We start from the raw sequence: 26,393 nt of genomic DNA, 5'->3' as shown, positions 1-26,393 counted from the left end.
TCAGAACTTATAAGAAAAGCCAAAACCTGGCAATACAGTCAATATGTCTTTTCCTGTGAACTCATTAAACAGGGTCACTTTCACTACTGATGCTGGCAGGTGCAGGTTCAGTGACTTCAGGTGAAGTTGATTTCATTTCCTCAGTATCTTGGGCTGAGATGAGGTTCCTGTCAGTCTCAGCCTCCTCCTCAGCCTTTTCTGTGTTTTCATTAGCTTCGTTTTTTGGTGTCTCTTCAACTTCATCCCCTGACTCTATTGCGGAAGCTGCTGAAGAGCTGACGCTGCTGGATTTAGTCCTCTTTCTCTTTTGTTTCTTTTTGCTCTTCTTCTTTTTCTTGCTCTTTTTTGAGTGTTTGTGGTGATGTGAGGAGGTATTGGCTGGGGAACAGTCACCGGTTTTGGGGCTTTTGCTTTCGCTCCTCTTGGCCTTTCTTTTAATAGAGCCATTTTTCATTTCCTCTTCAGGGATATGTGATTCTGATCTCCTAGAAGATCTTGTTCTCGGATCTCCATGCAAATGGCATCTTCCACTCTGAGAATTTGTTTCTCTGCTTCTGCTACGTGATCTGCATCTCTCATGGCTTCTGCTTCTCCTGCCTCGGTCGTTTAAGGAACCTTTTTCCCTTCTCAGAGAATGATGAACCCTTCGATTGTCTCTGCTTCTGCTGCGGCTCCGCCTCTCTCTGCTGCGGCTCTGCCTCTCTTTGCTTCTGCTGCGGCTCCATCTTTCTCTGCTGCGACTCCGCCTCTCTCTGCTTCTGCTGCGGCTCCGCTTCCACCTGTGGCTGTACTTCTCACGACTGTGGCTCCTCCTGTCTCCTTGTCTGTGGCGAGATAGTTCAGGGCTATATCCACGCTGCGACGAGGCCCTGTGCCTTCCGGTGCGGACTCCACCACGCTCAGAGGATACATGAAGGTCACGGTCTGCCTCCCAGAATTCATTACCAGGGTTTTGAAACACATGGAGGAAGTTACAGTGCTTCCCCTTTGGACACTTGCGCCGGTCAAATAGTCCTAAAAAAAAAATAAATAAAGAGTTTTAAAATCAGTCTGGAATTTTCAAATATTCTGCTGCTCTGTCTAACACTGTAAAGCCAATTAAGGTAAGAAGTACAATATTGTAATAATGTCTGATCCTGAGCTGATGATATTCTTTTCTTTTTTTCTTGCTCCAGCAGCAGTTTGTGACTACAGATATTGTTGGAGCTGGATGACATTAATGACGACACAGCTTCAAGTTAAATTGACATCCTAAAACTACACCAAAGAATTTGGGAATTTCTTCTTTTTCTCAGCTTTTGTATGGGAAACAAGGGCACACATTTCTGACGTACAGAGATTTTCACTCCATTATCCTGGTTTCCCCTTTCTCGATCTTTGAGGGCAGCGTGATTTCATCCCCAATGGGCCTATCGGAACTCTATGGAGCTAAAATTAGTAGTTAACATGAGTGCACTGCACAATAAAAAAAAAAATCAAGCAAAATCACTGGCAAGCTGGCTTCTATCGAACAAATAGTGTTGATCACTCAGAAAAGATCATTATTATTTTAATACAATTTAAAATCTATGGGTTTGTAATCGAGGACTTTGTAGAATGGGTTGATTTACAGTACATAGTTGAGGCTCTTGCCTATTTGCTCCTTCTGACAAGCTGACACTCTCAAATCAAATCAGACAAACTTCACTCCCTGGATTAATGAATTATTTAATTTCTACAAAATACAAGACTAATCTTTCTTTAAAAGGCCTCCTGAATAACATGTCTCTAACTGCTGCTGCTAGAAATAAATAAATACTCCATCAGCTGTAGTTTAAATGCAAACCATCTTCCCAATGAAGGTTTTTCAATTCATACCACATATTGCCATTTTCCACTTGGTCACAGGAGAGAATTCGCACTGCAGTTGCCTCCCTGCATACCACCGTCCATTAAACATCATAAAAGCCTTTTTGCACTGCTCCTCCCTACACACAACAAAAAAGGTTTTAACATGCATTTTAATCTGTATTTTGGGGGAAAAAAAAAAGCAAACAGTGACATAACCATCCAATTATACACTGTGACGAACTAAAACAAGCCTATGTAAGATTTATTTTTACTTACGTATCATACTGCACATAAACATTGCCTCTTAAGTGGGGTTCGAAGTTGCAGCTCACCTGAAACGATGCAGGAAATAGTTTAACTCGACACCAACCAGAGTTTTGGCTTCCACAGACATTTAGGTTCGATTACCTTGAACTGCACAACTTTGCCAGCGCTCCTGAATTCTGGAAGAGCGTCGTCGTAGAAGTCTAGAAACTGCTGCCGAGTCTCGTCCTCGCTGTACTCCAGACTCGCATCTGTATCGTAGTCATCACGTCTGCTCTGCTCCATGGCGAAGGTCACAAACATACCCCGGATCATCAGGGTGCTACTCGATGATGGGTGATCGTGTTTTCGGGAGCACCTGATTAGAAAAATCCCAAGCAGAAGACATCAGAAATTGACAAGTCACGACATATGATGAACGCTTATTACATCATACTACTGTAATTGAACTTACCGGTCTCCAAACCTGCAAGCTCCAGTTTTGATAAAAAAGGGGCAGTTTGCCTTGTCCTTTTCAGTCCCGTAATCCACAGGGGCATCAGGGTTTTTCCAAGAGCCTCCATTTTCCAACTGAAAAAAAAAAATCCTAAAACTAAACCAAACCTAAATATATATTCCTGTAAATATTTTCTGTAAATATTTCTGCACAAACATACCTGGCTTTCTGCTTGATCCAAGAGTTTCTGTACAGCTTCCTATAAATGGTGCAAACACACAGTATGACTCGTAAAAACCTGCAGTCAGCTACAGATATCTGTCAGCATTAGTTAAGACCGCTGAGTGAAACACGAATGAATTCTACCAAAGCACATTTTCCCTGATGGGCAAATTGAAGAGTGGAAATGTAGGTGGCAAAGCATCATTGTTCAACTATTCATCAAAAGATACATTGTCTTCAGATGAAGAAGATGCCCACAGGCTTGTCACTCTTTCTTTTGTGTGTATCTTATGTTAAGGAAGCAAGCATTATTCGTCACAATCAAAGACAACCAAATATGACTCTGGAAGTTTACAGTGTGTACAGACAATCACGAATGTAGCACTTTGTAAATACACTATATTGCCAAAAGTTTTGGGACACCCCTCCAAATCATTGAATTCAGGGGTTGGTCTTGACCCCTTAGTTGGACTGAAAAGAACTCGATGCTTCAGCATACCAAGACATTTTGGACAATTTCATGATCCGAACTTTGTGGGAACAGTTTGGGGATAAACCCTTCCTGTTCCAACATGACTGCACACCAGTGCACAAAGCAAGGCCCATAAAGACATAGATGAGCGAGTTTGGTGTGGAGGAACTTGAAAAGAGTCCTGACCTCAACCCGATTTAAGATGATTTAGAGCTGAGGCTCTGAGGCATTCCAAAACTGGGACATCTGCCTTTACATGCACATGAATTTAATATAGAGTTAGCCCACCCTTTGCAGCTATTACAGCTTCAACTTTTCTGGGAAGGCTGTCCACAAGGTTTAGGAGTGTGTTTATGGGAATTTTTGACCATTCCACTAAAATTTTTGAGGTCAGGCACTGATACAGGATGAGAAATCTCCGCTCTAATTCATCCCAAAGGTGTTCTATCAGGTTGAGGTCAGGACTCAGGCCAGTCAAGTTCCGTCATACCAAACTCACTCATCCTTGTCTTTACGGACCTTGCTTTGTGCACTGGTGTGCAGTCATGTTGGAACAGGAAGGGGTCATCACCAAACTGTTCCCACAAAGTTGGGAGCATGAAATTTTCCAAAATGTCTTGGTATGCTGAAGCATTAAGAGTTCCTTTCACTGGAACTAAGGGGCCGAGCCCAACCCCTGAAATCTCATTAAAAAAAAGCATAGGTATACTATATTGAATAAACCAGCACATGGGTGCATATGCACATTTAAAACATGTTTTATCATGAAGGCACTTTGTGCATGTGAAAGCTGAGAGTGAGAGGATATATAGATATCAGCCTCTTTGACTTTATCCTCCGAATGCAGGGATCACCTCTCTGTCTCTCTTCTCTTGCTGCTTCTGCTCCTGCTGCTCTCTTTCCTTTCTCTGCTGTTCCTCCCATTCCTCCCTGATCCTCCTCTGTGGTGAATAATAATAATAATAATAATAATAATAATAACAACAATAATTATATATATATATATATATATATATATATATATATATATATATATATATATATATATATATATATATAAATAAAAATGCATATCTAGACAAATAAGGTTTAAAACAAAACAAAAAAACAATCGACTCGTGTTACCTCTTCATCCTCCTTTTTCTTTTGAGCAGCCTCTTCTTTCTCTTTCTTCAGCTTAAATTCCTCTTGAGCAATTCTCTCTCTCTCCAGCCATTCCTGGTGTAAACGCTCTCGCTCTCTGATTATGTGATCAAACACAGAACTGTTCAGTGATACATCGGTAACAGTGACAGTTGATCACTGCAAGAATGGACTAACGACCTACCTCTGCTCTTCACCCGCTTTTTCATCATCATCATCATCATCTTGATCTTGCTCAACTGCAAACTGATCAGCACCTGCACAGGATCAGTAACATTATTATTTCACTCTATTTAAGGCTTTGGGCTTAAATAGTAAACAACGTGCTCGTTTAATTGAAGTAGACCCAGTACATACTATCACGTTCTCTGAGTTTAGCAAGAGCTTGACGTTTTCTTTTCCTTCTTTCCCTTTTCAGACAGGCCCGCCGTTGTTTACCGCTGAACAAGGAAAAAAGACAATTGAAATGAAAGTTTCATTACTCCATCAGGTTGTTTTACAACCACTCCTGCCTGCTACAGCACTGTGTGCTACTGAACAGTCAACATAGTGCTAACTACACAGACATCATTCTCAGACCTCAGTGGCGCAGATGGGTGGATTTCTGCAACTTCATGCTGCTTCTCAGGCGAAAGCACTGAAGTCTCAAAGGGAACCTGGTCATTTGTCGAAAACTGGCAAGGATCTGCTGATAACATTTTAGCTCATCGTGCTAACCGTCGAATTATAACACATTCAGAGAAGAAGGCAGCTGCGCACAATGATGACGTTTCCTGCGCCGCGCTCTAAGGTCGTGTCTGTGGCGCGCAGGCGCGTTCGTTCTTACGCGCATCGGGTTGAAAGATTTCGGGAAAGTTCAGTTGTGCTTCAGTAATTTATATTTCATTGAGTGAGTGATTTACTTTAAGGCATTAGATCCGGACTTTTCTGAATCTCGGATCTGGTGGATACACTCAGAAATGGCAGACAAAGAAGGTAAGGTTTGGGCGCGTGCATTGTTTCCTTTCTGCGTTGATGGCTAACTGGCTAACCCGCTAAATTTTGGCGGCGGCGGCGAGTTTTTTTTCCCTCTTCTTATTTTTTATTTTAATTAATTAATTTATTTTCACAATGCACCAAAAGCTCTGAGTCTATTGCCTCGGGTCAAACAAATACTACACAGTAGAGGTGTTTAATATTCAGTTATTCGTGTGTAGAGGCGCCTGATAAATCGTTAGCATGAACCATTCACTCTGAGGGAGATTTATCATTAGCATCATTAGCTTCTGATAGTTTAGTAAAAAGTGAGACCCGTAACTATGGAGCTTAAAAGCTGGCAGAAGTCAATCGTATATACTTCACATTAAATATTTTATTTTCTTTAATGTGTTTAGGGTGAGCAGTTTGTCCCGCACATTGAGCGCATTCTCTCGTATTTTAATTGGTCAGATTGTTTTAATTGGAATTAAATACCAATACAATTTTACCTATGAATGCGTTCTTTTACCCGTCCGGCGCATGCGCAAACCGTAAGTTCTCGTAATACAACCAATACAACGTAATCAAGCTTTACTAAAAGCCTGGATATCATCCCAGAGCTGGAGGAGGGGAGGGGGATGAGAAGAGGAGAGGATAGGAGAGAGATGAAGGGAGGGAGGAGATGAGAAGAGCAGAGGATGGGGGAGAGATTTAGAGAGGAGAGGGATGAGAAGAGCAGAGGTGAGAGATGAGAAGAGCAGAGGATGGGGGAGAGATTTAGAGAGGAGAGGGATGAGAAGAGCAGAGGTGAGAGATGAGAAGAGCAGAGGATGGAGGAGAGATTTAGAGAGGAGAGGGATGAGAAGAGCAGAGGATGGGGGAGAGATTTAGAGAGGAGAGGGATGAGAAGAGCAGAGGTGAGAGATGAGAAGAGCAGAGGATGGGGGAGAGATTTAGAGAGGAGAGGGATGAGAAGAGCAGAGGTGAGAGATGAGAAGAGCAGAGGATGGGGGAGAGATTTAGAGAGGAGAGGGATGAGAAGAGCAGAGGTGAGAGATGAGAAGAGCAGAGGATGGGGGAGAGATTTAGAGAGGAGAGGGATGAGAAGAGCAGAGGATGGGGGAGAGATTTAGAGAGGAGAGGGATGAGAAGAGCAGAGGTGAGAGATGAGAAGAGCAGAGGATGGGGGAGAGATTTAGAGAGGAGAGGGATGAGAAGAGCAGAGGTGAGAGATGAGAAGAGCAGAGGATGGGGGAGAGATTTAGAGAGGAGAGGGATGAGAAGAGCAGAGGTGAGAGATGAGAAGAGCAGAGGATGGGGGAGAGATTTAGAGAGGAGAGGGATGAGAAGAGCAGAGGATGGGGGAGAGATTTAGAGAGGAGAGGGATGAGAAGAGCAGAGGATAGGAGAGAGATGAGAAAAGCACAGGAGAGGATAGGAGATGGATGAGAGGAGGGGAGCGGGATGAGAAGAGCAGAGGAGGGGAGTGGGGGGGAATTGAGGAACCAGTCAAACTGCCCACACGAAGCTGTTCCACACCATGAAAACCAGACTTAAGACGGATTTATGCTGTATGATACTGGGGGCTGAATTAGCTGCCCTTGGCACAATTTCACAACCTAAAGAAATATCTGTGGTCATGAGTTGTCAATTAATGTCCTTGAAACATATATGATGTGCTCCCTGGCAGCGGATTTAGTGCCACTGTATACTGTGTCCTATATGTTCTAGTTGGATTTGGTCAGATTGGTTCGATTCCCAGCCAGTGCCCAAACCCAGTGCCGTGCCGGTCCCAAGCCCGGATAAAAATGGGAGTGTTGTGTCAGGAGCATCCGGCGTAAAACCTGTGCCAAGTTGTTGTGTGGACCAGTTGGTCCGGTGTGGCAACCCCTTACACACATTGGGAGCAGCTGAAAGATCAACAACAACAGTTATTAAAGGCAAAATATACCATCAGTGATAATAGGCTCTGTGAGAGTTCTACTGAAAATGATTAGGGTGAATTTGTTATAATGCTAGATATACCCACCTCCTTCTCCTCCTTCAGTAAAAGCTCCAGTATTTCATCATCACTGTAAGTTTCAGACAGAAACCTGTTTCTCATCACAATAGCAGCTGGGAGCCATTAAACTGTAATGAAACAAACTACGAACTGTTTATTTGGGGTTTGGGAAGGGTAAAAATAGAGGAATTGTAATGACGAGGTCTTCACAGACTACTTATGAACATAATTGTAGCACAATTACTGTGCAAATCAGTGTCATGTAAATAGTCTGGATGTGCTCTGAGTAGGTCTGGTTTTCTTTTTCCCTTCTAGTGTATGATGATGCCGTAGAGGAGCGGGTAATAAATGAAGAATACAAAATATGGAAGAAAAACACACCTTTTCTCTACGACCTGGTCATGACACATGCGCTCGAATGGCCAAGTCTAACAGTGCAGTGGTTGCCTGATGTGAGCAGGTAAAAATGATAAATAAAAACAAGACCCTTTTCCCTTTTTATCATTCTAGATATTTGGACACTTAAATAGTAAAATCGTTCATTTATATAGTGAAAAAACATCCCAGGCTTTGCAGACTCTGTGTTTCCAAAGGCTATTAAAATCTTTGAGAACTTTATCCTTGTGTAATCTCTGGTTTAGGCAGGAGGGTAAGGATTATGCAGTTCACAGACTGGTGCTGGGAACACACACTTCAGATGAGCAGAACCACCTGGTCATTGCCAGTGTTCAGATCCCCAATGACGATGCTCAGTTCGATGCTTCTCACTACGACAGCGAAAAAGGAGGTTTGTCTTACATAAGTCAGGTTTTATTTTATACAGTGATTGATCAATACCTAATGATTTGATGGCTATATTTTTTTGCAAAGCAGACAAAGTTAAAGTTAACAAAAAAAGTTCTTACATGTTAGGTTTTGCTAGAGAGATTTTCCAAATGAAAATGTTTTCTTGATTTAATATTGAATTGGGTTGTGTTTTGTGTCTGTTTCTTCAGCAGGTACGTTTACTCCTGAATGTTTGGTATAAACTGGATGTTCACTTCAATAAATTCAACTCCGTAAAATTGCTGGAGGATTTAAAAATCGGAGTGGAAAAAAATCAGTTCTGGTGGTATTATTAATGATATCTTGAAGTCCACTTGTTTTGATATTTCTTTTTAAAGAATCATTTAATTCATTCCCTCTCTCTCTCTCTCTCTCTCTCTCTCTCTCTCTCTCTCTCTCTCTCTCTCTCTCTCTCTCTCTCTAGAGTTTGGAGGATTTGGGTCTGTGAGTGGTAAGATTGAAATTGAGATCAAGATCAACCATGAGGGTGAGGTGAACCGGGCGAGGTACATGCCACAGAACCCCTGCATAATCGCCACCAAGACTCCTACATCTGACGTGCTAGTCTTTGACTACACTAAACACCCATCTAAACCAGGTGGGTCGAAGCTTTGTACCATTTAGCCCAGCATTGTTTCCACTTATTATTACCAGAAAAATTATTAATTTTTTAAGGTAAGTCTGTAAATTGGTTAAACAGTTATTGTATGAATGTGAAGAATTGGGTTACAAAATAGCCTGAATGTTTGAATGACCAGTGTTTTAAAATAAGTAAATTGTACTGCATTGGTAAGGGACAGAAAATTATAATCTCTGTCTGCTTAAATCTCTGTCTGCTGGAGAAAGTTGTTCCATAGACTATGTGAAATGCTGTTTTGGCTAGCTAGTGTGGCACCTTTTCTTTCAAAGAATTTAAAAAAAATTTCCCCCTCTCCGTCATCTGTAGACCCCAGCGGTGAGTGCAGTCCAGACCTGAGACTGAGAGGTCATCAGAAGGAGGGCTATGGTCTTTCCTGGAACCCCAACCTGAGCGGAAACTTGCTCAGTGCATCAGATGATCATGTGAGTGTTCTGAATGTCTAGAGGACGCCTTTAGCAAAGTTCAGCTCGATTAAATGGATGCATTTTCTAAACCTTGTTTTTTTCTGCAGACGATCTGTCTATGGGATATCAGTGGATCTCCTAAGGAAGGAAAGATTATAGATGCCAAGACCATCTTCACAGGCCACACTGCCGTAGTGGAGGATGTGTCCTGGCATCTTCTGCACGAGTCGCTTTTTGGCTCTGTGGCCGATGACCAGAAACTTATGATGTAAGTCATACACGTCTATGAGTAATATATGAGTGCACTGTACATTACTTGTTCAGCAGACACTATGCCAATGAATAAACAGTCTACAGACAGAGGAGAACTGATCAGATCTAACATCTCTAATCATTCTTCCGTCCTGAAATGCCCTGGATTTAATGCTGTGGTTTGGAATTCCAGTAGGAAAGACTGTTTTGAAGCTTTCTGTAATATCACTTTTTTTTTTCTTTTTTTTTTTAGCAGTTTCAGACTCACTTCCTGCTCACATTTCAACAACGACAAATCACCATATTGGCTGAGTCAGAGAAAAGAAGTTTAACAGCAAAAATCTAGAAAATATTTTTCAGTTAAAAAAAATCCTTCAGTGGATGATGGGACTGTTTTTATGACTTCCTTTTTAAGGATAGAACTGTGCTTCTTAGGCACACCTTGAAATGTGAATCTGCATCATTCTGGTCAGCAGCAGAAAACCTAAACAATGCTACAACGAAGGTGCACTGTGACTACATAAACATGCAGTCATTACCACAGTTATTATTGTAATCACCATTTTAATTAAAGGGTGTTTATTCTAATCATTCCAGCTTAGGAATTATTGCTCTCTCATATCTAAGATTTGAATGGACCTAATCTGTAAGGAAGACAATTTTCTTTGTACATTATTGAAAGCTGTCCATCAATACAGTAACTGAAAGTCATTTCAGGAAGATGAGAAGAAATCCCTTCTTGTCTTCAACAGCTGGGACACAAGATCCAACAACACAGCTAAGCCCAGTCACTCAGTGGACGCTCACACTGCTGAAGTCAACTGCTTGTCCTTCAATCCCTACAGCGAGTTCATCCTAGCCACCGGGTCTGCAGATAAGGTTCCTACACCACTAGCATGCATACAAGCAGCCACAGTGTTGTTCTGCATTAGGTTGCATACATAGTTACTTAAATGGGATTTTATATATATATATCTATATATATATTACACACACATACATTCCATACCCAATCGTACACAAATGTACTTGCAGTCTTTACATACACACACACTTATTCCTACAGACTGTGGCGCTGTGGGATCTGCGCAACCTGAAGCTGAAGCTTCACTCTTTCGAGTCACACAAGGATGAAATATTCCAGGTAATACAGGTATCGGTCACCCACACAAGACACACATTACACGAAATAGGGCTGTATATTTTGGCCTTTTTCACCGATTAATAAATGAACAAGTCAATCACATGATGTATTAATGGACACTTTCACAAAGCAGCTTTACAGAAATTCCGAATATGCCGAAATATAGATTTAAATTTGTCCCTAATTTAGACGTCAGAGGTGATGGTTTCAAGGGAATACTCCCGGAGATGGGAGAAGCTGTAGCAACAAGCAAATTCACCTAAATATCATCATTCCTGTTATCTTCCCTTCCCATATGCCCTTGCCTTTGTCATCACCGTATTCTCTGAAAGGTTATACTTGAATACACGGCAAAGTCACTGGGCATTCTTTAATTGCGACGAAAGGTAAAATATACTGATTCTGTCATAGAAGATAGAAATAATAGTGCTCACTCTACCTAAAGTACTGCGAATGTAAAACAGATGGTTGCAGCAAAAATGCAGTTATCTGTGTCACATAGCACTCACAGTAAATTCCTTGTGACAGGTTCAGTGGTCTCCTCATAACGAGACAATCCTGGCCTCCAGTGGAACAGACAGACGACTCAACGTCTGGGACCTGAGGTGAGGCAACACTCTTTTGTCTTCTTTTTTAAGTGGAGGTATTTAAGTTATGCCGGATGTTTAGTCTCTCTAGCACCTGTTGCTGCCATATTGTGACTGTGATCAACTTAAAGAAGTAATAGCTATGTATAGCAAAGTGTCATTGCAATCCTCTCTTTAATTTGTGCTTGAAATGCTTGCAGTAAAATTGGAGAGGAACAGTCTGCTGAAGATGCCGAAGATGGACCTCCAGAACTGCTGGTAAGTCCCAGCATGGGTTGTTCATTTTTATTTATTTTTTGCAAGCTTCTCACTCATTTTTGTCTCTGCAACTGTGACAGTTTATTCACGGCGGCCACACAGCAAAGATCTCCGATTTCTCCTGGAATCCTAACGAGCCCTGGGTGATCTGCTCTGTATCCGAAGATAACATTATGCAAGTTTGGCAAATGGTCAGTCCTGATTTATTATATGCTTAAAATCCTCCTTTCACAGATTGATTTAAGAGGTCTGCTATATGAAACGTAACTACTCCTTTCTTCTTTCAGGCTGAAAACATCTACAACGACGAGGAGCCAGACACTCCTGCCTCAGAGCTTGAGAGCCAGGCCTCATAACAGTTTCTAACATGTAATAGCAAGGTTCTATTTTTTTGTTATTACCCCAGTTCTCTTTCTTAACAAATGTTGATCCATTCATAATCACTTGGGATGGATCAGATCAGATGAAACAAATGCATTTGTGGAGGCCAAAATCCAATTAAAGCAGTGTCTCAACTGCTCTTCACTTTCCTGAAGTATTACTCAGCATCTGTTACTTTTGTCTACTCTTTAAACTTCTGTGTCAAATGTTTCCTAAAAAGGCAACAGTCATGTTGGGTAGATCACCATGAGACGTGACGTAGGAGAGCGTTCTGATGAAGAACTTTGAAAATGCACTTGAATAGGTATTGCTGTTGCTTCATTTCCCCTGATGCACGAGTGAAAGCAAGCAGTTTTCAATCCTTTATACTTTTTGTGCATAAACCTGATGTCAACTGCAATAAAACTTTTGTAATACCTTTTAACTGATTTGTTCATTTTTATGAAAATAATGACTCTTGAACAAGTGATCCTAAATGGGCCTGTCTGTTTGGGAACAGTTTACATTAACGTCAAATATTCACTGTATTAAAAACAGTACTCTGGTCTCCCATTTGGTAAATTACATTCATATTGTCTTTTGCCTATAAAGTACATTAGATCAGCTGAAAGCAAAGTACACTGCTCCAAAAAATGAAAGGAACACTTTTTAATCAGAGTATAGCATCAAGTCTATTAAACTACTGGGATATTGGTCAGTTAAGTAGCAGAGGGCGTTATTAATCAGTTTCAGCTGCTTTGGTGTTAATGAAATTAACAATGAGATGACCCCCAAAACAGGAAAGGTTTTACAGGTGGAGGCCACTAACATTTTTTTCCCTACTCATCTTTTCTTACTGCTTTTCACTAGTTTTGCATTTGGCTAGGGTCTGTGTAACTACTGGTGGCATGGACCTGGACCCTACAGAGGTTGCATAGGCAGTCCAACTCCTCCAGGATGGCACATGAATATGTGCCATTGTCAGCACAATCTCAAGACCGGCAGTTACTCTAGGAGAGCTGGACAGGGCTGTAGAAGGTTCTTAACCCATCAGCAGGACCAGCATCTGCTCCTTTTTGCAAGGAGGAACAAGATGAGCACTGCCAGAGCCCTACAAAATGACCTCCAGCAGGCCACTGGTGTGAATGTCTCTGACCAATCAGAAACGGACTTCATGATGGTAGGCTGTGTGCTAGTGGGACCTCTGCTCACTGCCCGGCACCGCGGAGCTCGATTGGCATTTACCATTGAACACCAGAATTGGCAGGTCCGCCACTGATGCCCTGTGCTTTTCACAGATGAGAGCAGGTTCCCTCTGAGCACGGACATGAAAGGGTCTGGAGAAGTTGTGAAGAACATTATGTTGCCTGTAACATTGTTCAGAATGACGGTTTGGTAGTGGGTCAGTGATGGTCTGGGGAGGCATATCCATGGAGGGACACACAGACCTCTACAGGCTAGACAATGGCACCCTGACTGCCATTAGGTATCGGGATGAAATCCTTGGACCCATTGTCAGACCCTACGCTGGTGCAGTGGGTCCTAGGTTCCTCCTGGTGCACGACAATGCCCAGCCTCATGTTTTGAGAGTATGCAGGCTGTTCCTGGAGGATGAAGGAATTGATGCCATTGAATGGCCCCCACACTCACCTGACCTAAACCCAATAGAACACCTCTGGGAAATTGTTTCGGTCCATCCGATGCCACCAGGTTGCACCTCAGACTGTCCAAGAGCTCAGTGATGCTCTGGTCCAGATCTTGGAGGAAATACCCCAGGACACCATCCTTCATCTCATTCGGAGTATTCCCCAACATTGTCAGGAATGCAAACAAGCACGTGGGGGCCATACAAACTACTGAGTACCATTCTGAGTTGCTGCAATGAAATTTCAGCAAAATGGACTAGCCTGCTGCATCACTTTGGTTTTCAGTGCATCTTTGAATTCAGCCCTGTGTAGGTTGATCATTTTCAATTCCATCAAATGATGTGGCATCCTTTCGTTCCTAACACATTACCCAGTCCATATCAGTATAGATATCCAGCATGATATTTTTCCCCATTGAGATCTGATGTGTTTTCAAAGTGTTTCTTTCATTTTTGTTGAGAAAAATGAAATCATGTGAAACAGAAAAATCTACAAAACATTTTATTGGAAAGCAAGACATGGCTACAATAGCATTCGGTCTCGGAAGGGACACAGATTCAGTAATGGGAGGGGGGAAAAACGTTCATAGCAATTGCTGCCTTTAGCCTCTTTCACAGTTAGTTTTGCCTGTGGAGGTAGATTTCTTGCATAACCTGAGAATCAAACTGGGGCAACAGCAAAGTAAATGAGACACTTTTTAACAGTACCAAAACATCAACCTGTCCTCAATTACAATCTAAATCTCACTGCATACTGGGTTAAGTCACACATGCTAGGAACATGTGATATTTTATCTTAAGAGCATTAAAACATTCAAATTTTAAGACAAATTCAAGCAACTGGGATTAGTCAGTGGTACAATGATGGTCTGGTGGGAGTCCAGCATTTTTTCTTTCTTAGAAACAAATCACTTGTGTGACGCCCACATATGTTTTTCCAGTTAACTTATTTAAAAAGTGAAATAATTTTCCAGCGACCATGTTGATGAAAAGAGAGCCATTTAATAAACTGCGTAAAAATACTGGAATGTGTTTAAGTGGAATGTTGAGCAGTGCAGGTGGCTTGATATGGACCTGAGGGGAAGTTCTCAAACACCCTGTTCTCCCGTTTTAATGACTGTACGAAATTAGAAGCCACTAAGCGTATGTGCCTTATCAAGTTTACCTAAATTTCAACATGGGACTTTCATATAATTAGAAAACAGCTACAAGGCTCACAGCTACAGAATTTGCATTTTTATTCCCGTTCATTTACCTCACCTTTAATAAAAAAACAAACAAACAAAAAACATTCATTTTCTGTCAAGTATCAGTGATGTCAAGGCCTCTTCTGAACTTAATCAGGGATGAAAATTTCAGACAGGTTTATTTCCGGTTAGAAAGGAAAACTGTTGTATTACAAGTGCAGTGCATAAGTAAAGACAGCTATTGCAAACGGTTAATATCTAAAAGTTTCATTAACAGATAATGAAAATTCTCAAATGTTAAAAATGAAACATTTCACATTATATGAATTTAAGAAACATGAAATCAAATATTAAATGCTTATTTTAAGGTCATTACAATAATATGGTCAACTAAATTTGGCCTTTTGTCACCATCTTAAAACAAATCCACTCTATTACGTTGATCTTTTAAAGTGTTTAGAAACCATCCATCCATTTTCTATACCCGCTTTATTCCTAATTAGGGTCACGGGGATCTGCTGGAGCCTATCCCAGCACACACTGGGCGAAAGGCAGGGGTACACCCTGGACAGGTCACCAGTCCATCACAGGGCTGTTTAGAAAAATAATTAAGCTCAAATTGGTCTCAATTTCTTTGGGTTAATTTTGATATTTTAGTATTTTATCAGCCTAAACACTTGGGCACAAGACCTCATGGTTTAACAATGTAATGATCACAGTTTGATCATGACTTGTATGGAACAAAACAAAGCCATCTCCCATGATTAGTTTACAAACCTTTCACTTTTGATAATGTATTTTTCTATACACAATACCAATGTCAAGTTTTAAAGGAACATTCCTTACGGTACCATGATGCACACAAAGGAACCCTTAGGAAAGTAAGTTATTGTAAACAAGTCGTACTAAAATGTACAAGTGGTAGGATTTTTTTTCGATGAACGAGTCCGTCGTATTTTAAAGTGTATTAGAAGAAAAGAATCTGCAGCAGCTGTCTGAAATCGTGTCAAAAGTAGTCCGGACATTTCACATACTGTGTTCATAGCAGCCTTGTTAAGTCGAACTAGCCCTTAATTCCGAGTATCCCATGTTGAAAAGAAAAGATCCAGGCAGTATAATCTCAGAGATGAATTAAATACTAGAACATTAAAAGCTGTAAATTTTGATTTAAATGGAAGAACAAAACCCATTAGACCTTCTTTCGTTTGGTGTAAACCGTCCGTTTTTAGTTTGAAGAAACCTGATCTTGCTCTTTTTTCTTTTTTTACATGAATGCCCTGCAACTGCACTGTTAGACACAGTTGGTTAGTTAACTACAGACGGTTATGTCAAAATTAGCACTATCTTTTTATGCATCTGAATTTGTTTATTTCAAATACTACTAGAAGCCAGATCTGAGAGCTACATTTTGTCCAAAAAAAAATAATAATCTGAAATCAGAGGACAAATTAGCAGGAAGGGGAAAACCGAAACTAAAAGAACACTAAAGCTGTTTAGTTCATGTTGTTGCTGGACACACATGATTGTTTGCACATGTGGTAGAAAAAGCGAGTAAAAAGTGCTCATCACAAAGCCAATTACCGATGTACAGAGCCTTTTTCATACTAATGATGTTTGTTTTAGTTTTAATTATTAACTATTACACAAAAATATATACCTCCACAAAAGAAAAAAAGAAAAGAAAAGAAATAGTCTCTCAACGGGTCTGGCTCAGTCGTCATGAAGATGCTCTCTTGTTGACTCCTCACTCTGCGGCTGCAGCGCCAGCCTCTCCGTCTCAGGAGCCAAACATTCCATTTCTCCCTCTAGCTCTCCCTCCATTCCTACACTGGCAGGCAGACTGAAAGCCTGCTCTGGCTGGGGATCCGGAGGCCCCGTCCCCTCCTCTTCAGGATCCTTCGCTGGGCCCTGGAGAGCTCCTAGCTTCTGGCTCAGATCATTGCGTTCCCTCTGAAGGGCTCTGCACAGCTTCTCCAGACGCTCCAGTTTCCCTTGGAGAACCTTGTACTGTTTATCTCGCACAGTTTTCTACAAAAAATGGTAATGAAAAATCACATCAATGACGTTAGAATGTTTATTCAAGGTTCAACTACGGCTTGTGCTGTAGATGTTGTTTTAAGTGCAATGGTTAAATAAAGGGTGTGTTTCCATCCAATTATTATTTTTGGCTTAGTGTATTGAAACCTTTACCAATATAGCTGATAAACACCAGATAATCAAGAAAATTTATATAATAATAATAATAATAATAATTTTGTTTATCTTTAGATCATATATTCTATGTCAGTACTTCAAATTTTGCAGTAAAATGGAAATCGAGAAAAAAGGCACTCTCACTCACACACACAAAATGTCATGTCTCATTCACTGGTCATGGGCAAGAACAATTGATGGCTTTGTTATAAACAATCATGGTAGCTATCCATTATGGAAAGAACAGGGATGTAGGTCATCCAGCAAACCATAAACATGTGGTACACAATGCACCCAGGAATTACGGTACGCAGTTTCATTAGCATCCTGCATATACAGGTCGATGGATGGCTGTTTTACCAACCCTGAAATTTTTGGCTGGTGGAAGCATCATCAGGACCAATTAATGTGGGGAATAATATTCTAAAACAATGAAGCCAGACACTTCATGTGAAGTGCTCTTAGCAACACACCAAAATGTATGCGACAAGGATTACCAATAAAAGGTTGATTGGATGGAAACTGTTGGGTGACCGAAGAGCACAATAGGTGGATGGAAACTTGGCTACTGTTATGTTTACACAACAAAGGTTAATCTATCCATGAAGCTGTAACTACTATATCCAGCATGTTTTCTCACCTCTTCGGCCATCTGCAGTAAGGTCTGGTTATTAGTCTCCCATTTGGTCCTCCAGAGAGTGGTCTCCTTCTCCAGCTTCTTGATTTTCTTGGTCATCTGTGCATCACAGAGAAAGGACGAGGAGTCAGAACTTAACGACGTCGCTTGTGTAAAGTCAACAGCTGCAGAAAATGCATTAGAGGAATAACAGACCTTCTCCATCTCCTGTCTGAAGGAGGTGAACACCTCGTTGCTCTTAGCAAGTGTCGTTTGAAACTCTTCGAATTTGTCCATGTAAAGAGTCAGCTGCTGCTTCAACTGAAGCTCCTGCTCTTTCATCAGCTCACATTTATGTCTTGATTCTGTTGCATCTTTGAGGAGCTAAAGAACGAACGGAGACATGAGTGCAGTCATAAATCCAGAGGAGGAAAAAAAAAAAAAAAAATCACTGAATAATACAGAGCAAAAAAATCTGAGATCACTCTTTGATACCAAATCTCTCCAAATCCTCCAGGGTCCCGGAGTCTTCTATAAAACTCAAGTTTTTTGACAAAAAAAAAAAAACATAAATAAATAAAATAAAACCCCTTGATTCCTGGCAGAGGCAACCAGGTTTTTATTAAAATTTATTAGATGGATTTTTTCTGGCAAGCAGATGGTGTCTAATCATCTAATTGCTTATTGGAGAAATCTTTGCCTCCTGACCATCCTCCACACTGTACGTGGGGCCAAATACACTTGCATCCTCTTCTAGGAATGTACATTAGAGCCGTTTTCAACAAACTTTTCAATTACAGTCTAACAGGAAATACGAGCATTTTCAGTTTCAACTATTTTTCACAGTTATAGCCATTGCCTGTTTTATAGAGGCTGACAGTTTTGTGTAGTCTATAATCTTCCCCATGCTAATGACTGCTTTAGAGAATCATGAATGAATACCACCTCAGGTGAACAAGAAACATGAAAAATCTAAATGAAACAAGGGGAAAAAAAAATAAATAAATACAATGCAATATAATAAGATCTCATCCCACCAGCTGAATGACCGGTTCTGGTCCAAGTTACTTACAAGTTCTCTCTCTCTCTGCTGCTTCTCTTCCACCTCTCTCATCAGCTCAGCCGTCCTCTGAAGATTTGCATCAACCAGCTGCTGCTGAAGCTCCTTGTGCTTGAACACCTTGTCAATGTGCTGGAAAGAAATGTGTTATATTCAGACGTGACATTATAAAACACTGCAACAAGTACAAGTAGCAGAGCCTGAGGGAACCAGAGAGAGAGAGAAGTAGTTCATGCTGTAGAAAATCTACAGACCTCTGAAATGTGGGAAAAACTTATTATATGCAAAATATTAGGAATAAAATGTTCAGAATTAAGCGGCTATTGAAATGTTTCTAAACTCTCCGGATATCAATTTTTTCAACTGGGATGCAACAGATTGCCTGGGTATATTCACTTGCTCTTTTTAAACCAATCAGATAAAGCAGGCAGCCTACATGTGCATAATCCTGTGAGCAGAACAAATACTAATAAGATTAATACATGTACTAGATTTTGGATGACGTTCCTATGCTTATGATCCTCAATGTCTACAGCACTGGCATCACAGCACACATTTCATATCCGTCAATCTACCAGGCAATCACTACACACGTCTTAAATTTACACGTTTTCTAATCCGGTAACTTTTTACATATGATCAGGTGGTGTGTAAAACGTCTGCTTTTTTTCAGATTTCCCTCACCTCCTCCCGAAGCTCATACTGCTCGATGAGCTTCTTGAGTTTCTCAGCCAGCTCCATGTTCTCCTGCCTCAGCTTGGTGTTGTGGGTGTTGTGCTGCTCCATCTGTGTTTCGATCTCATTGAGAGTCATCTGAAAGTGAAGTGTGGCTTCCTTACGCCTCTCTTCATATTCTCTGAACCGCTGGGCGTTCTCCTCCTGCCAAACAAAACAAGGAGGTGGAGATCAGCAATATTTTGAAGTGTTTCTACTTGCTTTTTCAAAGCCAATATCAGCATGAATGTGCATCAATCCATAACCAGTACAGGAACCATGTAGCACCTTCAGGGTCTTGTTGTGCCGTTGCAGTTCCCTACAAAGGCTTTCGAGTTTGCTGCGAGCCAGAATAGCCTTGCTGTGTTCGCTCTGAAGGTGGATCTTCTCTTTTAGGACCTGTGTCTGCTTCTTCTGCAACACCTTCACTTGCTTCTGCATACTGCGGCTGTCTTCTAGCTGTCAGTGAAAGAGATTCTGTGATTACATGAACCCCTGTATATTATAGTTATTGCAGTACACCAGAGTTAGACCAAAAGACTAGCTCTGAAAGCTACAGGCACTTACCAGGTCAGCATACTTTTTGCAAAGAGCAGCAAGTTTTTCCTCGGGAGTGGCTAAAGTATGAAGGGCTTGCATCAGTAACAGCACCTCTTTACCTGCGTTAGCGTAAAAGAGCAAAATAACCAGCTCCTTTAAAGTAAGTGAATTATTTAATGGTCATCAAATAAACTGTGTAACTTATACTTCTGTTTGAAATCCCAAAAGTTTCCAGCATGCCTAAGTCACGTGCTAGTAGGACGTCAAAACTTACATGTCTAATCAGGAAAACAAACAAATCTAGTCACTTCCTTCTGATCTAAAATAATTTTGGTTAAGGCCCAGAAACTGAGCAACCTGGTTCAGAATTTTGAATACAACACCCACCAAACATATTTTGATCCTTGTTCTGATTGCCACTCGAGTCCAGTTCTCCTTCAAGGGGGTCAATCTGGCAATCTTCTCTTCCAGGTGTCTCCCCTCTTACCTCTTCATGGCAGCAGGTATTAATCAGTTCTCCAAACTCCGCAAGGTTGTCTGGAGAAGGGGTCACGCTAGCTGGAGGGGAACTGCTACCCTCCACAAGGCCACGTGAAGCTGCTTCCATTCCACAGACTCCAGTAGTCTCCATCATGTTAGCGCCGTACTGTCAGAAAAAAAACACAAGCAAAACTCATGAGAATGTCTGGGTTCATTGCCTGTGATGCTGCTGCACTGTGGTTGATTTGCAAATGCCTCTAACATGTAAATACCGTCTGCACTTCTGATAAGTAAGTCTATTACTGTGCACTGTAGTAATATGTGTACTGTCAACCGTCTAGACTCTACTGTCTTGTTCCTTAAAGGTATTGTTTAGTGTTGTATATAGTCGAATTGTCTGGGAGCTCTCTGTTGCTGTTTCAAGATAAATATAGCACAGAAACTTTACTCCTTTCCGCACTCAACACAATTGTGATAAGAAGGAATGACAATAAAGCTGACTTTGATTCTGATAGCTCACTTCTCACCCTTAGGGGAAAATAAATAAATAAATTGAACAATTCCTGTAACAGGATTACACAGTGTGGCCTGTGAACCTTTAACATGCATTGGTCACGTGAAGATAATCAGGGTTGGCAAAGTCAAGATCCTTCAATATAACTATATTCACCTGGATAATCATGCCAAGGAAATAAATACATTTTGGATTAAAGGTCTGGTGTTTACAAACAGCAGTTAATAACTGCCTTGATTGAATGAGCACATTTACATTGTGAAAGGAAAAAATAAAAAACTAATCATCATTGTATTCATGTGATGATTTGCATTTTAATCAAAGGCTCTGTCCCCTTCCAGTCTTATCCACAAAGGGCAAAGTAGCTGTAGATGTTTATTTCAACCAAGCAGAAGAAAAACCTGAAGACCAAGATCAACTGATTAAACATCTGGAATGATGTGTGAGGCTGCTGTTTGTTTGAAATAAAACATGCAGTTACACTGGCTCTGCAGATAAGATTGGACACCCCTGCTCTCTCAACATGGTTGATCCAGGTGATCAGCTAATCATCAAGCTCTTGTTCAGTCAGAACAAGTGCAATAGACAGTAGAATAAACTTTATTACCGGTGAGTATAAATTACTTTATTACTGGTGAGTTTTAAAAACTTAGCAGAGGGCAGAACATTGCTGTCAATGGCACTAAATCAGCCCCTAGTCACAGACCGCAGATCTCAACTCACAACCAAAGACTTTTCACAACATGAAATTTCAGTGCAAACATAATGGTACAAAAACAGTACACAAGGTTCAGTTTCTTACATTTGCCCCAAAGCTCAGCTATTAGATTGCCCAATACAGCTTTGTAAAAATGTGCCATGTTAACCTTTTTCAACTTTTCATCTTTAAATTACACTACATGGGCCAAAACTATGTGGACACCTGACCACGGGATTGACATGTGGTTCTTCCCCAATATTTTTTAAAAGTGCTAATTTAAGTACCTCTGAAAGAGGTAGGTCTTTTGACGTCATTTGGAGACAGCCAGCAACCCAGCTGTTCGGACATCTAGGGGAAAGTTCATTAAAGTGTCAGAACAGAGAAGAGTCTTGACGCGTACGTTCCTTGTACCTTGATGCCTTTGCATGATGGTGTGGCTTTACAAATCTTCCTTCACTTGAACCAAGAGGCTTAAACATGTTCCGACATGACGAGGAACCTGTGCACAGAGCGATGTTTTTAACCACATGGTCGACCAAATCTGGAACGGAATGGTTATGGGTAATGATGGTTAGGTGTCCACAAATGTTTTGCCCATATAATGTACTTCAGGACAAATCAACACACCCACTTACCTACTCATAACTATCTTAGCCTAGATGCAGGGTTTCTGACAAAGAGTGTAAAAAAACAAAAACAGTATTTATGCCTTCTATGTCATGTTTAAGAAGGGCGTTGATGCCAGTTATGCCACATGGCATAATTTCCCTTCACATGGGTTACCATAACACTGCTGAGTGACAGGGTAGTTAGTCGTTATTAGTGAGTTAAATACTGTATGTGAGGCCTTTGAACAACGTGCACAACAACCACGTGCTTTATAGCAACACCAAGAGCCACCACACCGGACACGTGCAACTAAATAAATAAATAAATCATTCATAATAAAACACCAGACAAAATTTTCCCACTGTTTTTCTCGGGAATAAGGAGACCTGCTATTTTACTGTGGTGTGCACGTGCGCGGTGTTACTCTCTTCTCTCTCTCTCTCTCTCTCTGTAGGTAGCAGTGCTGACTGACAGCTGCACACTAACCACACAGTGCGGGCAAAAGGAGAACGTGAAAGCTTTAAAAACGGCTGAATAACACTATTTCACCAACATTTCGACCGCTTACACGCTTTCCGAGAATACATTTAATATATTATTGTGGTTGCCTGGTCATTAGGACATTCGGTGTACCGGTAACGTTGTTCAGACCCTGATAAGCACGAGCAACAAACTTTGCCTCGTGATACAAACCCGCACTGTTCAGTGTCAAACATTAACTATATCAAAATAAAACGCACAGCTTTTTTTTTTAAAGATCCAGCTACAAACACCATCTTGAGTCAGCATAAGAGATTACCTACCTTTGTGCCTCAAAATACTTCTCAGAGTCTTAAGTCAGAACAGGAGAGCTGGGCTGTTAGCTACCAAACTTTGTGGGAAACAAATCAGTACCCCCCCTGCTAGTTAGTTAGCTAGCTAACGTTACCCAGATGCGTAGCTAGCTGATAGAGTAATTCTAGTTTTAATATTAAAAAACCTCCCGCACGTTGTTTTCACACGAAAACCCCACAATCGTCATATAAGGTACGGTTTCATTAAAAGAGCAACCAGAAACGCGAGTCCCTGTCTCTTCGGCTTGTTTGACTCGCTAGCCCAGTTAGCTTAGCTACTTCCTTCGTAAATATATAATAGCGGTGGTGCGAGGAACCTCTGGCACTTCCATTAGATAACCATACACCTAGTGCCTTCAGCTCGAGCTTTCCCGAAAACATTAGAGAAATACTATATACACCAGACGCTTAAGTTAATGAATCGACGGCTGTATGAATTAATCAGAACGTCATAATATCACACGGCTGCTGTTACCTGAAGGTTTTCGGTGTTTAAATCGACCCTGGCGCCTGAACAAGTCGCCATGTTGTGACGAAACACCGAGCAGGAAAAAATAAAATCGCCCAAGAGCTCCACTGCAACAGGTTCAACTTTATTCAGCGCCACACACAAGCGCTCGTGGTTTTTTGTTGTTGTTGTTTTTGTTTTTGTTTTTACACACATTCAGCTTTCTAATCTACATGTTCACACAGTTAAAGAACAAATAAATTCATTAATAAATAAATAAATAATTGTATAATAAAAGAAACAGGGGCGTCACTTGTTTGATCTTGTGCTTAACTGGATCATTTTACTCAACATCAAATATACCAAGGATTTAGCTTTCTTAGCTGCCTGCTCATTTCCCTACTCATCATTATAGTTTGCCTCTTACTTTTAGCTACAACTTCTGTGGTGGATTTACCCCGAAATGTTTATTGAAAGCAATTTTTCTTCCTTCCACATTCTGGACATTTCCTTTGGGTGGATAATATTTGGAGCTGGTGAAATCAGTGCAGTCATTATACATCAATACATCACGAATGTATATTTGATAATGCATTGAGTGATTTTATTTCCTAGAACCTCATTCTCTGAGTATGTTTACATTCATCCGTTGTCCTTCAATCTGAATTCTGGTTCTGAAAGAACTGTTTAATTCAGATTGGAAATATTCCTTTACATCCATCCATCCATCCATTTTCTATACCTGCTTTATCCCTAATTAGGGTCACGGGGATCTGCTGGAGCCTATCCCAGCACACATTGGGCGAAAGGCAGGGGTACACCCTGGACAGATCACCAGTCCATCACAGGGCCACATATAGACAGACAACCACACACTCACACTCACTCCTATGGGCAGTTTAGAATCACCAATCAATGTACCAATGTACATGTTTTTGGACTGTGGGAGGAAACCCACGCTGGCACGAGCAGAACATGCAAACTCCACACAGAAAGGCCCCTGCTCTATTCCATGTGTAATGCATTTATCTGGAACAAAACTCATGTAAGGTGTCTGTCATGTTCACACCACTGCACTGCGCATGTGCTTAAGGTATTTTTTAATCCTTCTGAGTAAAGAATCAGATTCACGTGTTTACATACATAATTTATATTGTTCATTACTTATTGCACTACCTCTACCTGTCATCCGCTGCTATAGTCATATTTATGTTTATTTCTATTTGCACTACCTCAACTGCTGCTGTGTATTTTTGCACAATATTTTTGCACAATACTTTTTTTTTTTACATCATTTCACCTTATCTTATTTTATTTCACTTACATTCCATTACACATGTTCTTTTCTTTCTTTTCAGCGCTAAGTGTCCTGTGTTCTTTTATGTTGTCTTTCTTGTATTTATTGTCTTTTGCACTGTCTTGTCTATGCTCTGTTTGCACCTAGCTGCACACTGTGCACTTTACGTGGCTAAGACAATCTTCTGTCCTAGCTCTGTGGTGTTGTTTTTATGTTGAACTTTGTTGTTGTATGTTTATGTAGCACCAGGTCCTGGAGAAACGTTGTTTCATTTCACTATGTACTGCGTCAGCTAGATGTGGTTGAAATGACAATAAAGCATCTTGAATCTTGAATCCATTTTTCCCTATATACCAGATTATTTCAGCTACAACATTCCTTTAACTCCGATCAAAATTCCATTTGCCTTGAGCTCAGTGGGATCAATTGTGGTGTTTGATTTCATAGAGGCTTTTCAGTCTGATTGAGCAATCGATCCAGTTACTAACAGATTATTTGGTTGCATGTGAACACATACGTATCAGTCAGCTCATCTGTTTGCCATGTAAAATTCCAGTTCCTAGTTCGAAACCATTACTACAGCAGAGTTAGCTACTTCATGACAAACAATACTTTTCAGGAATTTTGGTTTAAAGGTGATCAGATGAAGCTGAGAACGAAGAGTGGACACAGATTAAACCTGAAATTTTCTGGAATGTTCAAACTGATATGAGCTAGCTTGTGAGTGTAACTTCTTTGGGATCTATTTCTGCTAGCGGAGGAAAAACAAACAGAAGAATTATCCATACTGTGTCTGAAATGTTACTTATATTGTATATTATTCAGGATATTAATTTCCTGTTTATAGAACTGAATATAACGTAATACTTCACATAGAAGAGTGTGGTTATACTGAATATCTGCACAGCTGTGATTACCTACAGCCACTTTATCTTAGTCATGGTTATTGATGACTGTCAATCCTGGTAACATCAGGCACAAAACACTATCCCCAGAGTGTAATCAATCTGCCTACCTTCAGTTTCCTCCTACTGTCCAAGAACTGGAGATCATAGAGGAAAACCAAGGTCAGAATTAAAACCAGTAGACTTGGAATAGAGAACATCATCATAATCTGTTATAGAATTTGGTCAACATTTTATTGGGGCCATCTTATATAATATGACAATCAATAACCTTAAAAGACTGCTATAATCTCATAGTGTAATAGTGTGTACATTATATTGCCAAAAGTATTGGGACACTCATCCAAATCATTGAATTCGGATAATGTTTTTCAGGGGTTGGGCTTGGCCCCTTAGTTCCAGTGAAAGGAACTCTTAATGTTTCAGCATACCAAGACATTTTGGACAATTTCACACTCCCAAAAACAACACCTGAATTCAATGATTTGGAGGGGTGTCCCAAAACTTTTGGCAATATAGAGTATCTTAAGTCAGCTCCCCCTTTTACCATGGAAGTAACTTTGTCTCTTTATGCCTGAACAACCAAAGCAGTAGTTTATGTGTAATAATGGTGAGTAATTCTATTTCAGGGCAGAATTTCATTTTCAGAATTTCTATTACAAGGCACTGCACTGCAACTGAGATAATCATATTAAAGTGCTTGTGCTGTGAAACTGTTAGGAAGCAGTATTTGTGTTTAATCAACACATTTTTAAAATAAAAATATTTTTATGACAAATGATCTCATGATAAATAGAAAAAAACACAAAGTTAACCTGAACTTCATCAGCAAAAGACATAACCCTAACAGCCCCTA

The 26,393-nt window shown here is 40.6% G+C and overlaps 3 protein-coding genes across 5 annotated transcripts; 1 reads left to right on the top strand and 2 right to left on the bottom strand.

Annotated features, from left to right (window-relative positions):
• On the bottom strand, positions 1-5,147 carry zrsr2 (zinc finger (CCCH type), RNA-binding motif and serine/arginine rich 2). The gene is made up of 11 exons (XM_058401083.1): positions 4,947-5,147; positions 4,725-4,807; positions 4,552-4,624; positions 4,350-4,464; positions 4,079-4,165; positions 2,751-2,789; positions 2,549-2,664; positions 2,239-2,452; positions 2,107-2,162; positions 1,858-1,967; positions 1-1,014 (listed from the first exon to the last, which is right to left on the bottom strand). The coding sequence occupies exons 1-11, from the start codon at positions 5,063-5,065 to the stop codon at positions 65-67; spliced, it is 1,962 nt and encodes a 653-aa protein (XP_058257066.1). The 5' UTR covers positions 5,066-5,147; the 3' UTR covers positions 1-64.
• Positions 5,148-5,159: 12 nt separating this feature from the next.
• rbb4l (retinoblastoma binding protein 4, like) lies at positions 5,160-12,241 on the top strand. Its single transcript, XM_058401084.1, has 12 exons — positions 5,160-5,342; positions 7,642-7,786; positions 7,968-8,113; positions 8,576-8,749; positions 9,098-9,213; positions 9,303-9,463; positions 10,200-10,326; positions 10,514-10,591; positions 11,120-11,196; positions 11,379-11,436; positions 11,517-11,627; positions 11,724-12,241. The coding sequence occupies exons 1-12, from the start codon at positions 5,327-5,329 to the stop codon at positions 11,790-11,792; spliced, it is 1,278 nt and encodes a 425-aa protein (XP_058257067.1). The 5' UTR covers positions 5,160-5,326; the 3' UTR covers positions 11,793-12,241.
• Positions 12,242-15,878: 3,637 nt separating this feature from the next.
• Positions 15,879-23,484, bottom strand: txlng (taxilin gamma). 3 transcript variants are annotated; one of them, XM_058401352.1, is made up of 9 exons: positions 23,363-23,484; positions 20,139-20,397; positions 19,779-19,870; positions 19,500-19,670; positions 19,182-19,376; positions 18,510-18,629; positions 17,654-17,821; positions 17,462-17,557; positions 15,879-16,656 (listed from the first exon to the last, which is right to left on the bottom strand). In XM_058401352.1, the coding sequence occupies exons 1-9, from the start codon at positions 23,411-23,413 to the stop codon at positions 16,339-16,341; spliced, it is 1,470 nt and encodes a 489-aa protein (XP_058257335.1). In that variant the 5' UTR covers positions 23,414-23,484; the 3' UTR covers positions 15,879-16,338. The 3 variants fall into 3 exon arrangements, with proteins under 3 accessions (XP_058257335.1, XP_058257337.1, XP_058257336.1); XM_058401354.1 differs by lacking the exon at positions 23,363-23,484 and adding an exon at positions 22,858-23,283; XM_058401353.1 differs by lacking the exon at positions 23,363-23,484 and adding an exon at positions 21,730-21,965.
• Between the last annotated feature and the right edge of the window lie 2,909 nt (positions 23,485-26,393).

This window comes from Hemibagrus wyckioides, linkage group LG10, assembly GCF_019097595.1.
Source record: "Hemibagrus wyckioides isolate EC202008001 linkage group LG10, SWU_Hwy_1.0, whole genome shotgun sequence".
NCBI lineage: Eukaryota > Metazoa > Chordata > Actinopteri > Siluriformes > Bagridae > Hemibagrus > Hemibagrus wyckioides.
The sequence above is the reverse complement of the archived record's forward strand: the minus strand, read 5'-3'. Positions and strand labels throughout refer to the sequence as shown.

Coding starts and splice junctions, on each gene's coding strand:
- zrsr2 (XM_058401083.1), bottom strand. CDS start 5,065: ATGTTATCAGCAGATCCTTGCCAGTTTTCGACAAATGACCAGGTTCCC. Junction 4,625..4,724: donor TAAACTCAGAGAACGTGATA/GTATGTACTGGG, acceptor GATCCTGTGCAG/GTGCTGATCAGTTTGCAGTT. Junction 1,968..2,106: donor GTTTATGTGCAGTATGATAC/GTAAGTAAAAAT, acceptor TGTTGTGTGTAG/GGAGGAGCAGTGCAAAAAGG.
- rbb4l (XM_058401084.1), top strand. Junction 9,464..10,199: donor GATGACCAGAAACTTATGAT/GTAAGTCATACA, acceptor TGTCTTCAACAG/CTGGGACACAAGATCCAACA. Junction 11,197..11,378: donor CTCAACGTCTGGGACCTGAG/GTGAGGCAACAC, acceptor AAATGCTTGCAG/TAAAATTGGAGAGGAACAGT.
- txlng (XM_058401352.1), bottom strand. CDS start 23,413: ATGGCGACTTGTTCAGGCGCCAGGGTCGATTTAAACACCGAAAACCTT. Junction 20,398..23,362: donor TAAACACCGAAAACCTTCAG/GTAACAGCAGCC, acceptor TTTTTCTGACAG/TACGGCGCTAACATGATGGA. Junction 19,377..19,499: donor GGCACAACAAGACCCTGAAG/GTGCTACATGGT, acceptor TTTGTTTGGCAG/GAGGAGAACGCCCAGCGGTT.